This window comes from Ptychodera flava, chromosome 16 (assembly GCF_041260155.1).
Source record: "Ptychodera flava strain L36383 chromosome 16, AS_Pfla_20210202, whole genome shotgun sequence".
Classification (NCBI taxonomy): domain Eukaryota; kingdom Metazoa; phylum Hemichordata; class Enteropneusta; family Ptychoderidae; genus Ptychodera; species Ptychodera flava.
The window spans coordinates 35,260,708-35,274,623 of NC_091943.1; the positions used below are offsets into that span (position 1 = coordinate 35,260,708).

Sequence of the window (13,916 nt, forward strand, 5' to 3'; positions counted from 1 at the left end):
AAAGATAGGGCTGTCTTAAGACGCAATGCCGATATGAAAATAGGAAAGAGATGAAAGACATATATGCTGTGTTAATGGCTCTGAAACGTCATCAACGATGTCGTTAAACAAGTGCGCTTGGACTGTTAAAATTGCAGGGTTTTAAACCAGACGTAAGCAATCCAGAACAGTGTCTACATGCAATAGGGACAATGAGGAGCCAATGAAGACGCCCCAGTATTCAAAGTTAACGAACTGGACAAATCTCGGCAGATTGGGGGCTGTACTTCATTAAGGGTCCGAACGGAAACTACTGAATAATTATAAAGGTGGTAGGAATGCCCCAGTGGAGAATGCAAGTCTTGCTTCGCTCCGCCCACCAGTAATCTTGACTTCCACGTAGTTTGCTTGATCGAGGACTCTGCAGTTGGACTCCAGAAGTTTACAAGGCCGTCGTGCAAACCGCAGTCTCCGCCGACATGTCAACTTTTACTGCCCTACTCCTCTTTTCAGCAACATTACTTGTGTCAGCAGACCACAGCTGGAACAGTTGGTGGTCAAGCAGTAGCGATACTGAAGAAGACAACGTATTATGTAAGTACTTTTATACTGAAAAATATCGACAACTCCAAGTAGTGTGTATCTTTATGGCGTAACTATTTACATGGATTTGACATACGGTTCTGTAACTGTCTTGCTTTAAACAACATCGTACGCTTAAATTACAGATACTAAAAGTATAATGGCATGAATTTCAAAGGTTGTAATTGCCAGTTTACCTAGTTTCCCATTTACATTTGTCACAACTAAAGCATTCTTCACAGATAGGTACATATGACATTGACTGCAGATTTACGACATGGTGTCACGCATTTGAAAGAGTTGATATTTCGCACTATCGGTACCATGTCATCTTACAGGAGACACAACTATCATTTTACGGTGGTTTTCGCACTCTGTAGGTAATAACGAGCCTCACTTATCCCAGAGTTGTTGAATGTTGTTGCTGATTGTGTATCGTCTCGGATTGCGTATAGAACTTAATCATAAACGGGAAAACACGAAGCTTAATATATAACTAATGAGCGGTTGATGATTTTCAAATCTCTCTCATTGGACGTCATTGACAAATGTCCGACCATGAGGTTCTGGATTTTTTGTTTCTAAATGTCCTTATGAGTTCTGTAAGAAAATTCGTTCATTTCCCTTAATAGATATTGCATTTTGGCGAGCTATATGATATCAAGGCATAGAAAAACTGTATGATATCACCAGCATTAGACATTCTTCCTACGCTGTCACCCTCCAAAAAACTTCCAAATTAACAACTTGTATGCCCTACGATGTAAAGTCAGGCTTACCCCGCAGACTGAATCATTTTTCTGATAATAAGATTCATTTTTGTTAGATAAGATGCGATAAGCATAAAACGAGAAAATAAAACCGCATGTATGAACATGCCTTTGGTAAGATTCAGAAAACAAAGAATCATCGGAAGGTTCAAGTTTCGTGTCGCTTTGCAGCGTGAGTGACTAGGTCAAAGGTTAAGCGCACAATCTGTGAGAGCTCCAGAAGTTTACTCAAGTTTTATACTCGGCGATGATTGTTCCCAAACAAACATCACCAGCATATAGAATACAATGATCAGTTTTGAACATGAAGTGAAGAAGTTTGTGTCAGGGTTTGTCTTTTCATTCGTTTCGATTGCTTTGTAAGACAAACATCCCGGGAAGACAACCAATAGTCAATATCTTCAAGGATTCTCTATGGGAAACCAGCTGCACTCCTTTAGGGGTGGACCATTTAATATCGAGGTGGGGTATTGTTGAAAAATTGCAAGATGTCGCCTTTGAAAACAAATGTCCAACATAGGATGGCAGAAGAAATAAAAGTAATGCCAGCAGATATTAAGTAGGAAATAATGTACAGACAGTGACTTTCAGTCCTTACTTTTCATTTTCAGTGCGCCTTCGGGAATTTTCGGCGTGCCCTTCGGACATACCATTTATACAACATCATTGAATGTCATTCAATATCTCTCTTGACAATAGTAATATAGAGAAATCATTTTGTGTCTTATTGTTTTGAGTCTTCATGAAAACTCTTTTTCAAATAGTCAAAATGGCCACCAAATAGCCCCATTTTAATATTTAAGATTAAAAATTGTCTGTATCAGGAGAGAAAATCCATTCCTAACCACTATAAAGTCATTGAATTAATTGTGTCATTTCAGTCTTCAGCTACTTCTATGCGTTTTCAGGCTTTCAGATCCTTAGTTTGTTTGAGTCAAATGCTTTTAGCCGACTATGTGGAGCAAACTTAATCACTTGAACAGGGGTAGTGGTGGTTTTCTTATAGAATGAGACCTCAATGACTTCTGATTTGTCTCCATCAGTAAAGTTGCTGCAGTAAAGGATGCTTCTCTTTTCTTTCCAACTTTATTGCATTCTGAAGTAGACGCTATTTTCCTATAGTTCCATGTAAACTTTGTGCTGCTTTGCATTTCTTTCCTTACTCAGTTTTTCATGTCATGTGAAGAAAATTGTCTTATCACAAATAATGTAAATATTGGCATTTCAGTGAGCGTGGGTGCGAGCAAAAAAGATTCCTCTGAAAGGAATTCATTATACAATTGAAAAAGAATAATTCCTGGTGAAGCAAGGAGAAAAACAACTAATACTCAAGAGTCAATCTTCCACCCCGCCCCCGAACATTGAAATGGTCCAACCCTTAGGAAAACGGGAGGATGTTGATTTCTTTGAATGGATATCATGAGTATTTGCATGTTGCATCACAGGGCCTTGGCATACCAGCGAGTCGCGCAACTGTGCGTTACATGGTCGTACACGCTGACTTGGGTCAATTTACATATTACACTGTCTCAACGCCGACGTTGTCTCAAAACACGACAACGTCCCACACTATGAATAGGTACAGGGTGTTGTTATACTTCTTATAAGCGTTGACTTTTTACGAGAATGTTAACTTGATTTTAAGCTGTATGTTCCATTTCATAGATGTGAAAACGTAATGTATGTTATTCTTACAATGTTGATCTAAGGATTAGGGAACTGTACAGAAAGCGTTGTCAGACAGATTTTGCCCGAGGCACAAATAGTATCCTATGTCGTCTCCCAGTCTCTGTGTGTCCAATGTCCACCGTCCGTCCGGTATGCGTAAACAAATTTGTCATTGTGATAATTCCAGAAAATTTGTTTCATGGTATGTTCAGAAATGTATCTGAATTTTTGTTCAACGGGAAATTGCATAATCAGTGTTGACTTGCATTATTAATCCGAGATTTTAGAATATGATATCTTAATAAGGATCGACTGAAGTTTGAAGAGTTTATAGGCAAAACCGAGGCCATTTAACTTTATGATATGGATATTTGATATTTTTCTTTGTCGATTTAGCTATTTACATATTTTATAAAATGTTTGGAAGTGCACCAATATTGGTAAAAGGTATATTGCGTCTATGGAGGTTTGAAGATATTGCATATTCAGGACGAGCTTTATATGAGACTAAGAGCTGCTAGTACAATTAAAATTGGTACGATCAGGAGAATAATAAATATATGAATATCTTCAAATTATTGAAATAAACACACGTGAAACAGTGAAAATGTGGAAATCTATACCATGAATTTTGATGGGTAAAATTTTAGAGCAAAAGTATGATATGTATATGATATGTTTACAACAAGTTGTTCGCTAATTTGTATAGTGAACTCATTTAAATATTTGCAATTTATCCAAAATATACCAGAACGTTCGATTTGTAGTAAAAATGATTCCAAGGATGAAATTTATGGCTTCATTCTATTGAAATGCCAAACTCAATATTACGCTACTAGTAAATTCACTTTCCCACACACTTTTCTTCTGCAGACTTCGATCTTCGATCGATATATGTATGAGAACTAAGGTGACTTTTGGAATATGCTGCTTTGTCAATCATTGCGATAGTTCTCTCCCATACATAAATATTGAAACTGATGAGCAAGGAATCAATCGACCACAGAAATGTACAAAGTGAAGATAAAGGAAAGCATTGGAGAATCCAGTAGAATCACACACACCGACTCTTGCGTATAATCAGCTTTTCGATGGAAATACAAATATTGTTTCTACAGTGCATATGTCACAAGTCCAATAATACCATGATAATTTCTCTCACAGAATGGGGTCTCCTTATACTTTCAAGTGAAGCCTTTAAAATTTGTTTTGTTTCTACGAAATTACAAGACAATGAAACATATACATTCTGTTTATATGAAATACACTATAATTTACCAAAGTATACATAAACTTCGACTGAAAAGCTTATGTCAGAAAAATGACGGGGAGATAATTACAATCAATATAAAAAGGGTAGTTGTTCGAAATTGTTAAACAAAATTTAATAATTACTAGTACGCGCACAAGGAGATATTTCTGGTTATAAGAAACGTTATGGTGGAAATCTTATGATGCAATAACAGAATAACCGGACATGCCTCAAACTCAAGTTTGTCTCACCGGAGTGTTTGCTGGGTAAACATAGGCCAAATTGCGCGAATAGCTGCGACGAAACATTAGCCAGTGTCACTCAGAGCATGCTGCGTTCAGTAAGCCTATACTCTCGAGATCAGCGCGACTTGTTCAGTATCGATTGCCAATTATCTAACTTCAATCTTTTTGCCTCACAATAGCCCACAATGGTGTTCTCTATGAGTTTGTTGGCGAATTTTACACATGGAAGCAGGCATACACAAACTGTTACGAAAAGGGCGGGAAATTGGCCAGAGTTGATGATAGCCGAACACAAGACGCCCTTGTTGAGTTCATAGCGAGCATGGATACACCTGGTAGGGGTATGTATTCAACTGTTAGTTACTGTTTCGCGATGACGGTAGTGACGATAACGACGACGACGACGATGACGATGACGATGATGATGATGATGATGATGAAGGGGAGGATGTCGTAAAGGTAGCACCGATCTGGAAATAGAAAGACTTAAATTTCGCTCAAACTTTCCTTAAGAAAAGTTAGTTCACTTGAAAAATAAAAATAAAAATCAAGGGTTACCATGCACAATTTTTTTACTAGAAAAACAAATTACCAAAAATTTTTCGAATCTTTAAATTAAAAATGGCCGCCATTCCTGTGTTAACTCTTTCACAAAAATATGCATGTGAAAAACTTCATTACTCCTTGAGCTTCAAAATGAGCGCCCTCCAAACCGGCAGACGAAAATAGTCCTGTAAAAGTTTTAGAGTCCTAATATCTGTCTCCGGGCGCATTTTACACCTGGAATAAATTCATTTGGTATTCCATCGGAAAAACACAATGCTACACACTTAGATACGGCCATGAAGAAGAGGAGACATTCGATAGAACGACTGTCCTTGCCATGTACTTCTCGACAGATGCTAGCAACTGATCGTGTTTCAGGCATATCATCTCTTCTTTCGAAATTCCAGCTCTTTTAATATTTGTGATATTTGTGCTCTATAGGATATTGGATCGATGGTAACGACCGCTTTACTGAAGGATCCTGGGTACACAATGACAATACTCCCCTGGACTTCACTGCATGGGGTCAAAATGAGCCTAGCAATGGCGCTGAAAATAAACTCGAAGAAGACTGCCTGATGATGTCTTGGTAAATGATTATGAATCTATACAGTGTTATAGCTTCACAAATGACCGGAAACCAGAAACGTTTGCTTCGGTAGTAACGTTTCTGCCGGGAGCTCAATACACAGCATCGGAATCGTCCTTCAGTTTGTTTTCCAGTTGTGGTCTGTTGTTTTGTCAAGAAGTCTCTATAGTGTATGCAAAGTCCTTTAGAAATGGGCGGAATAAGGCCTGAGACAAGTACCGTATAAAGTGGAAGAACAATTAACCATGAGTATCCCTTTAGGATATGACTAGGAAAGTGAAGTAGACAAGAGGTATTACTTAACTAAATCCAATTTGGAGAATTAGACCCATAGTATTTTTAGAAACAAAAAGGGATTGTTGCTCGTTGTTTTCTAGAACACAACTTCTTCTTCCCCATCACAACATGTAACAAAATCCACGTTTTAGCAGATGTATAGGTACATTCTGTTAAAGTATACCGAACGAGAGTTCTTTTGATTAGGTAGTAAAACGGTCACAAGTTCTACACATTGCCGCAAAGGGAAACCATATTCATCGACAGAAAACAGAAAAGTCCAGTCCTGTGATTACCAGTGGTGTGGCTGGATTTGTGACACTGGTAAAAGATGGGCTCCTAAGAAGATTGTATGACGTATAAATTCCCTTTTGTTTTCAGGTGGCATGACTATCGTTGGAGTGACCGACAATGTGAGGGCGAAGAACGATTCAATTCAATATGCCAATTTGGTAAGAATCTCACCTCGATCTACAATGTAGAATGGTACACTTCACAATTCCAAGTCATGCCAAAATATCTACCTATGCACAGTTTACGTTGATGCACGCCTACGGATAGAAAGTTTTGAACGTCGCTGGAACTTTTTTCTTAAACTTAAATTCTGGGAGTAGGGAAACAACTCGGCAGAATTTGCCGACAGCTGACATTCGAAATTGCCGCTGGTCTCCATGTTAATTTTCGGGTGGAGAATTCAATTTCGGATTTCTCAAACACATGACGGTGAAATCTTCACTTGTTCCAGATGCATCAAAATGATCTTTTCAACGGCTAAAAGTTCAGCCAAGTATTTTTAAATTTTTTGATGTCCGAATACGGTTCTTAATGCGTAATCAAATGATCCACAAGTATGTATTGTCATTTTACAGTTATGACATTCATTTTTGATTGAAGAACAAATCGAAAGTAAGAGCAGTCTGATGTGTAATGATGTTTAATGTGTTTAGAAGGAGGCATTTCCTTGTCATAACGATCAGATGACAGGAATCACACATGTACATCCCGATCACACGCTTTGTCTACAATGATTCATTATAAAACCAATAATCAGCGTAATCAAAACGGAAACGGGCCAGGAGTAAAAAGTCAAGAAAGGCACGGAAATTAATTGTTCCAATCATCAATTTGTCCGTGCGGGTATTATATAAATATGGATAAACTAATTCTGCTTGATACCAAGTCCTACCAATATGATAGCATCATCGACAACGCTGCTGATATTTACCACGTTCGTTCTTGTTACAGCTGACAATAGCTGGTTGGAAAGTTCGTCCAGCGGCCAGGAAGAAGAGGATTCCTATCTATGTAAGTATTGTCCGTAACGTCACTGTCATATCCACAGCACACAAAAGAAATTAGGCGGTCATTTACCGTTTAGTCAGTGGCCTACGAAATTCTCTTGCCTGCCAGAGGTGGTGCTTCGCCATATTGTCGGAACCACGTTTGTTTACAAAAATGTCCGTGTTGTTTACTATCATTAAGCAAGGAAAATGCATGGGTATAGTTCTTAGCCTGTCATTGTCATAACGATGCCTAAAATTTGGACGGAACGCATTGCAATAAAATCGCAATGACATGAGATGCCTTAGCTGGATATTTTACTTAGCCTCTTGTACCCTTTTACTCAATATAATGATATTGCTTGGTCACTTGTAATGTCCATTTTGAAATCGATACTGAGCTAGAGACACCTTGCTGTAACACAGAAACACAGCCTTTGCTTCTTGGACTCCCTGCTTGGTTGATCGGTTGACTTTGAGTAATAAGATATTATTCATAAATTGTTCATATGAGTTGTTTGCAAACTTAATGTAAATGAATTTCTTGCATGCGAAAGGGACAGTAGCTGAAGTGTGTGATATGATTTATTTTTATTTTTGGCTATATAAAACGAGTACATTCTAATTATTCTTCATGAAGTATGTTTACATTGAAATACAATGGAGTAGCCTAGCAACACACCGCGCTGTCTCACGGTTTATTGTTCTTTATCGTCAAATTAATTCAGATGAGTTTAGTTAAAATTCAGTCGTCGAATTTGAATTGTACACTAAACACATATACACGGACTGTTGACTAGTTAGACACTAAACTGCCATATATTTCAATTAGAACAAGAACCACAGTTCGAAAAAAAGAACTAATATAATGGCAAATACTTTAAAGGTATACAGTCACCTGTAATCTAAATATGCCCATATATGGTCAAAGTGGCGTTCCTTGGGATTCAAAATGCCCATGTTAGGGCGCTGTTTTTAAAAAGCGGCCACCCGCTTAAAATCTGTGATTAGTTAAATATTCTCTTTCCATGGTAACTGTGGCGAAATTGGAACAGGTGACATTATACCTTTGACAGTTATAGCTAACGACGATGTATAGTGTTTTTTAACCGAGAGCCTTTTCCTTCACGACATACACACAGATTGGTCGATTTAAGTCACATAGAGTTCAATCATGAAAATGAGTTTATGTTTAATTGGTCTGATAAAAGCTGCATGTTTCAATTGCTCCAACATTGCTTATTACACGAAATTACTTTAATTTCCGAATTCTAATATTTCACTCGAATCATCAAATTGTTCAAATTTCTACTGATCGAAAGATGTCGACATCATGGGTGTAATTTCTTTCACTGTCAGAACATGTATTTTTTAATTGGTCGCCGTATTTAGTGAATGCGGTCAATTGTTAACGATTATAATTACTTCGGTTCGTCGATCTCGGCACACCGGACATTTAGGATAATCTTGTCGTTATTTTTTCACCATTAGCACTCGATGGTATCCTGTACGAGTTTGTAAGGGAGGGCTTCGCTTGGAAGCAAGCTAGCAAAAACTGTTATGCCAATGGCGGAAGACTGGCACGTGTTACTAGTAGTCGGATACAAGATGCCTTAGTGAACGCAATAAATAGCATGGATACACCTGGAAACGGTAATTGTCATTGTTTATTCTTCTTGGTTTATCTTGTCCTCCGTCTTGATAACGTTAGTTTAATAGCCTTTACCCTGGAGAACTTCCACTCACGTCTGAGTTTCTTTCCATCTCACAACAATTTTAGATTTCTTTTAGTTTAATAATTTTATTGCAATAACAAGTGAAGAATAAATTCTGCACAAGTGAATCCTAACAATTTGGTGTGTGAAATGATCGATGTGTGTACGCTTCTTGTTAAGACATGCGTTGCCGCATCTAATGAACTGAAGATCCGATGGTTTGTAAATTGTGAAACTTTTGTTGGCAGGATATTGGATTGACGGTAACGACAGGTTTTCCGAGGGCACGTGGGTTCATGAGGACAAAACACCACTGGAATTTACTGCATGGGGCGCTGATGAACCCAACAATGGCGCCGAGAAGAAAATCGACGAGGACTGCCTGATGATGCTCTGGTGTGTATTACGATTTCATTACAAAAACAGTTTGGTTCCTGAAACTGTTGCGCCTGTATCTTCCTTGCTATACCCAATCCCTCCACAAGGGACGGCTACACGACACTTGGATGAAAGCACCGCAAGGGGGCGCCCTATACAACGTACCTGCATAATACATTGATTTCTTAGGAGGTGTTTGAGATTGTGTATACTTTGATAATAAAATTGCCTAATAGGCCGAATGAGTTACAATAACACTGTACATTGCGTGAGCAGCTGAGGAGTTCGTACATTTAATATCGTATCGAAACCAATAGAATTCTAACAAAATAGAGTCAGCATGAACGCTCCAGAATTCACGATTCCAAAATTTTGTTGATTATCATTCAATAGGTGGCATAATTATAGATGGAGTGACCACAAATGTGACGACGTAGAACTCTTCAGTTCCATTTGCGAATATGGTAAGTTCTACGTATATTATACATTGTGTTAAATAAGTGTGAGTTTAACTTCAACCAAACTTTTAGAAATAAAATTGACGATTAGACTTTACAAAAGGCTTTTCTCTAACATGTTAAGGTAGAAAGTACGTATAATATTTTGTACATAAAGATTCCAACTTGTAATGTGAAGCAATCTACGACGAAATTTACAATTACTAAGAAATGATACGCCTGAGTAGAAAATATGATAAAACACAAATATTCTCAGTGTACATTTGCTATTGCAGGCTACATGAATATTCCCAATTTGTTAACTCTCGTAACTGATAAGCTATCATGCTGACTGCTTATTTCTTATACTTCCAGACAACCCGTCGAAATCAACATGTCTCGTCGAATCCAACATCGATCGCAAAGGCAGTGACTTGAACAACGGGCGTTACAACGTCGTCGATAGTCCCGAAGCTTGCTGTCAGTCCTGCAAAGAGGATTCTCGCTGTTTGGCTTGGACCTTTGACAAACGCACAGACAGTTACGGCCAGTGTTGGTTGAAGCACGAAATCCCTCCACAGACGTACAGCTTCTGTTGCGATTCTGGCTATATGGAAGAGCGACTTGAAGACCGCCACAGCTGGACACAGCCATGAAATTAAAATGTACTCGATTACTTCTAAATATTGCATGTTGATTACAATTATAAGTTCAGAATATTTTAGTAATCCGATCAAGTATGAACATTGCTTCTTTCTGTGTTTTTCCGCTCATGTAACTTTGCTCGATGGCTGCGATTTGTTTTGTAATCTGTATTCCATGGCTCCATTAAAGAACACATATAAATATAACACTTGATTGTTTTTGTTTTCAGCGTGCATATGTTCTTGGCGACACGAGTAACTAGATAATGAGACTATCACTTTCATGTTAGGAGTTAGTTTCAATAATTGTGTACAAACCTTCCTGGTGGCAAATGATACAAAATTAACATGTCCTTCTTCAGATTTGACCTGCACTCTTCAGATTGTAATCCGTGACATATTCCGCCAACCAGCTTTTCATACTTAAATAAGAGAATGGCTGTTGAAATTATCAGCAAAGTTCATTATTTCATCGGTTTACATTACGTAAAAATTAGACCGAATTTCGGTCTGGAATGTTTTTTAGCACTGTACTTCCGAATTAAGAATAACGCGTTCAGCGCGAAATCTTTATCGGCAACATAATTTTTTACGTGAGATGAATAAAAGTAGGAATTATAAATTAGTAAAATGCCACATGTAAGTAAGGTGTAGAGTCGAGAGTGAACTTTGTCAATAGAGATCGAAATATAGCTTGTTTGTACATTTTAGGAACTGCACTCGAATGGAATGAGGTACTCACTATTTTACTAGATCATGTTTTACATTGGGAAGATACAATCAAAAGTTTTGTCGGAAAAGGGTCCAGTGTTTATGATTTTGAGTTCATGGAATCAGTAATTTCAGTAAGGCTGGCTTTGATGGTGGCAGTGAACTCCGTAAAAGATACAGTAGTGATTCGTTTACTTTTTCTTCGGCTAAATAACTTGGAAATTGGTTCCGAATCTTAAGATTGTATTTGAAGAGACGTCAGAGAGAGAGAGAGAGAGAGAGAGAGGAGAGAGAGAGAGAGAGAGAGAGAGAGAGAGTTAATTAAAAATATGATAAAGTGTGTGTATATATCGTCATGAATAGGTAAGGCAGAGGATCTCCTTCCACCAATTAAATCGTCTATGATGCTAAATAATTTAGTCTGATCAGCTGTTTCACTACGAGTCCTGTGATGTTTTAGGACCTCAAAAGTGTCCCTGACCTCATACAGGTCCCGTGGTTTTTAGTTGAACTTGAATTTCAACGCAGTATAAAGGGTTTTCACTCATATCTTGGCAAGAAGTTGTTGAACTTAATAACGTCCTCAGTACTGATCTCACTGTTGTTCGAGTCCTTTTCGATAAATGCTTACACTTTTATCATGTTTTAAATTCATGATCAGCATTAGTTGCCTTCAAATGAACTCACTCGAATGTCTTATGATTATACAATGATTTAATTATTAAACTATGGGATACATCTATTATTTTCCAAATAGAAACTGTATTCAAAATGTGAAGCCCTGCTCGTGTTTCACACAACTTCCCCTTTTTAATTCCAATTACTTTTATAGCAAATGGATATACAGAACTAGCGTATTGATTTCTTGACATTAACAAAAGGGTAACGAAAAATTTATGTTGCGACTTCGGCAAATTTTCAAATTGGGATGTTCACTTGTCTCCTTCAGAATGGGAAATTACACACTCCAAACTGGCGATCGGATGACACCATTTCAATGTGAAATATTTAAAATGTAAGTGTCAAGAGGGACATGCACCCCCTCCCCACTTCCCCCATGAAATCAGATTGTTTGTGTCACTTCAATTCTTCTACCCATAGGCATTGTGCAGTGTTTCAAAGCCGAATCCTTTAGCCTAGTTACTCCTATATAGTAAAATCTTTTCGACTTGCACGATTGTAATCTCGTTTCTTATTTTTCCCCGTTCTCGCGCTATAGGTCGAAGAACGGCGTGATTTTTGGGCTCCAGGTTCTCTACGATTTCAGGAATATGGTGGTATACAAATTATGTGATAAAAATCCCGAAATTTGACTAAAATTGCGATTCTTTAAACTCCCGTTTCAGTCTCGCGAGAGAGATGAAAGTTTAAATATTCCATCAGTCGTCGGGTACCCCGTTAGAGGTTCCGGTGGTGAATGGTTGATTGAACTGATGATATGTGCACAACAAAATTGAAGTTGGTAACCACCAATTAATGTGTCATTAATTTTATAAAATTTCTATGCTGTAATTTTACTTAGAAAAGAATTAATCGCTGCACTGTGGCAGTGGGTTTTCACAGACTGACTTCGCAATATCTTCTTATTTGTCCTCCATCATTAACATTGCTGCAGTACAGGTTGCTTCTATGCTTTTTCAAAATTTTCAGCTTCTTGGGCAGATATGCTAGAATTCAAAAACCCTGACAACTGTCTTCTGGTCTTCCATGTGTTGCTCTCTGGTCTGTCTTGGGCGTCATTTGACCCAAACTCTTCTTCAACTTCATCAGATCACAGAGGAACATAGACTGTCTATGTTTCTCTGTGATCAGATTCTGAGCTATCTCTGTCACTACAGGTAAGTAGTGGCAGTGACACTGCCTATAGGCAGTATCAGGGCAGTAGCTGTATTAACTTTGATGATTTTGACAATATTTTGTTCACTTTATACAACTGCGTTCTTGTTCGACTCCCTACAGCATATTGAAATGTCCAGTATTCACCTTGCCAACACAGCCTGTGTATCATTGACAAATGACTTTAAGCCTGGACTCTAATTCAAATATCACCAATGCTGTTTCATATACAGGTTTTGTCGACAAACTGAATATTGTGTGTTTCAGCATGCTGTAGGGAGACAGAACGAAACTGTATTTAATACATTGCATAGAAATATTGAAAAAAATTACCAACAGTTACTGTAACAGCTGCTTCTGCCCCATTACTACTTGTTTGTTTTAAAGAAAAATTCAATAGCATTCATACCTTTTTGTAATTTGTCGAGATGAAAGTCATGAAATGCGACGAAATGGTTCTACACTTTGTTTATTATTACTAACATTAGAACAATTGGATGACATTAATGTTATTAGTCATGTTTCATTGAATTACCTACCAAACCTTGGAATCAGAAAATTTAAAAAGTTAAAGGGAACCAAACAATTCAACGTTCCCCTTATAGGTAGAGCAAAACTTTCAAGTTCCCCCTCTACTACCCCTAAAATTTTCGAATCCCCTGAATTCCTCCAGCCCTTCCACTCACCATTATTTGTGAATGCAGCAGAAGTTTTGTGCCGCTCTACCTTTCTTTCCCAGTTCCCATTTGTCATGTCATGTAAAGAAAAGTTAACAATCTCAACAAAGAGAAAAGGGATCTTGTCTTTTAAGCGCGCACATGCTCGCGCGAAACATCCTCTGAAAGGAAAAAGAAAAAAGTTGCCAGAATTGGCAGAGTTGAAAATCTTTCATACCCTCTGAATACAAAATGGCCTACTCCTTTCTCTCTGCATCAACTTTTCTTAATCGAAACTAAAGCGATTGGCGATATACTGGACGTTGCACATAGCCTGCAATGGATTGACAAA

At 37.9% G+C, this 13,916-nt stretch overlaps 1 protein-coding gene across 1 annotated transcript; it reads left to right on the forward strand.

Moving 5' to 3' along the window:
• On the forward strand, nucleotides 1-10,568 carry LOC139114688 (C-type mannose receptor 2-like). The gene is made up of 9 exons (XM_070676559.1): nucleotides 1-573; nucleotides 4,676-4,837; nucleotides 5,484-5,631; nucleotides 6,289-6,359; nucleotides 7,153-7,212; nucleotides 8,679-8,840; nucleotides 9,151-9,298; nucleotides 9,674-9,744; nucleotides 10,093-10,568. The coding sequence occupies exons 1-9, from the start codon at nucleotides 459-461 to the stop codon at nucleotides 10,371-10,373; spliced, it is 1,218 nt and encodes a 405-aa protein (XP_070532660.1). The 5' UTR covers nucleotides 1-458; the 3' UTR covers nucleotides 10,374-10,568.
• Nucleotides 10,569-13,916: the final 3,348 nt, after the last annotated feature.

Excerpts from the sequence above, each read along its gene's own strand:
- LOC139114688 (XM_070676559.1), top strand. The coding sequence starts at position 459 with ATGTCAACTTTTACTGCCCTACTCCTCTTTTCAGCAACATTACTTGTG. Across the intron at positions 4,838-5,483 it reads CATGGATACACCTGGTAGGG|GATATTGGATCGATGGTAAC; the intron begins GTATGTATTCAA and ends TGTGCTCTATAG. Across the intron at positions 9,299-9,673 it reads GACTGCCTGATGATGCTCTG|GTGGCATAATTATAGATGGA; the intron begins GTGTGTATTACG and ends ATCATTCAATAG.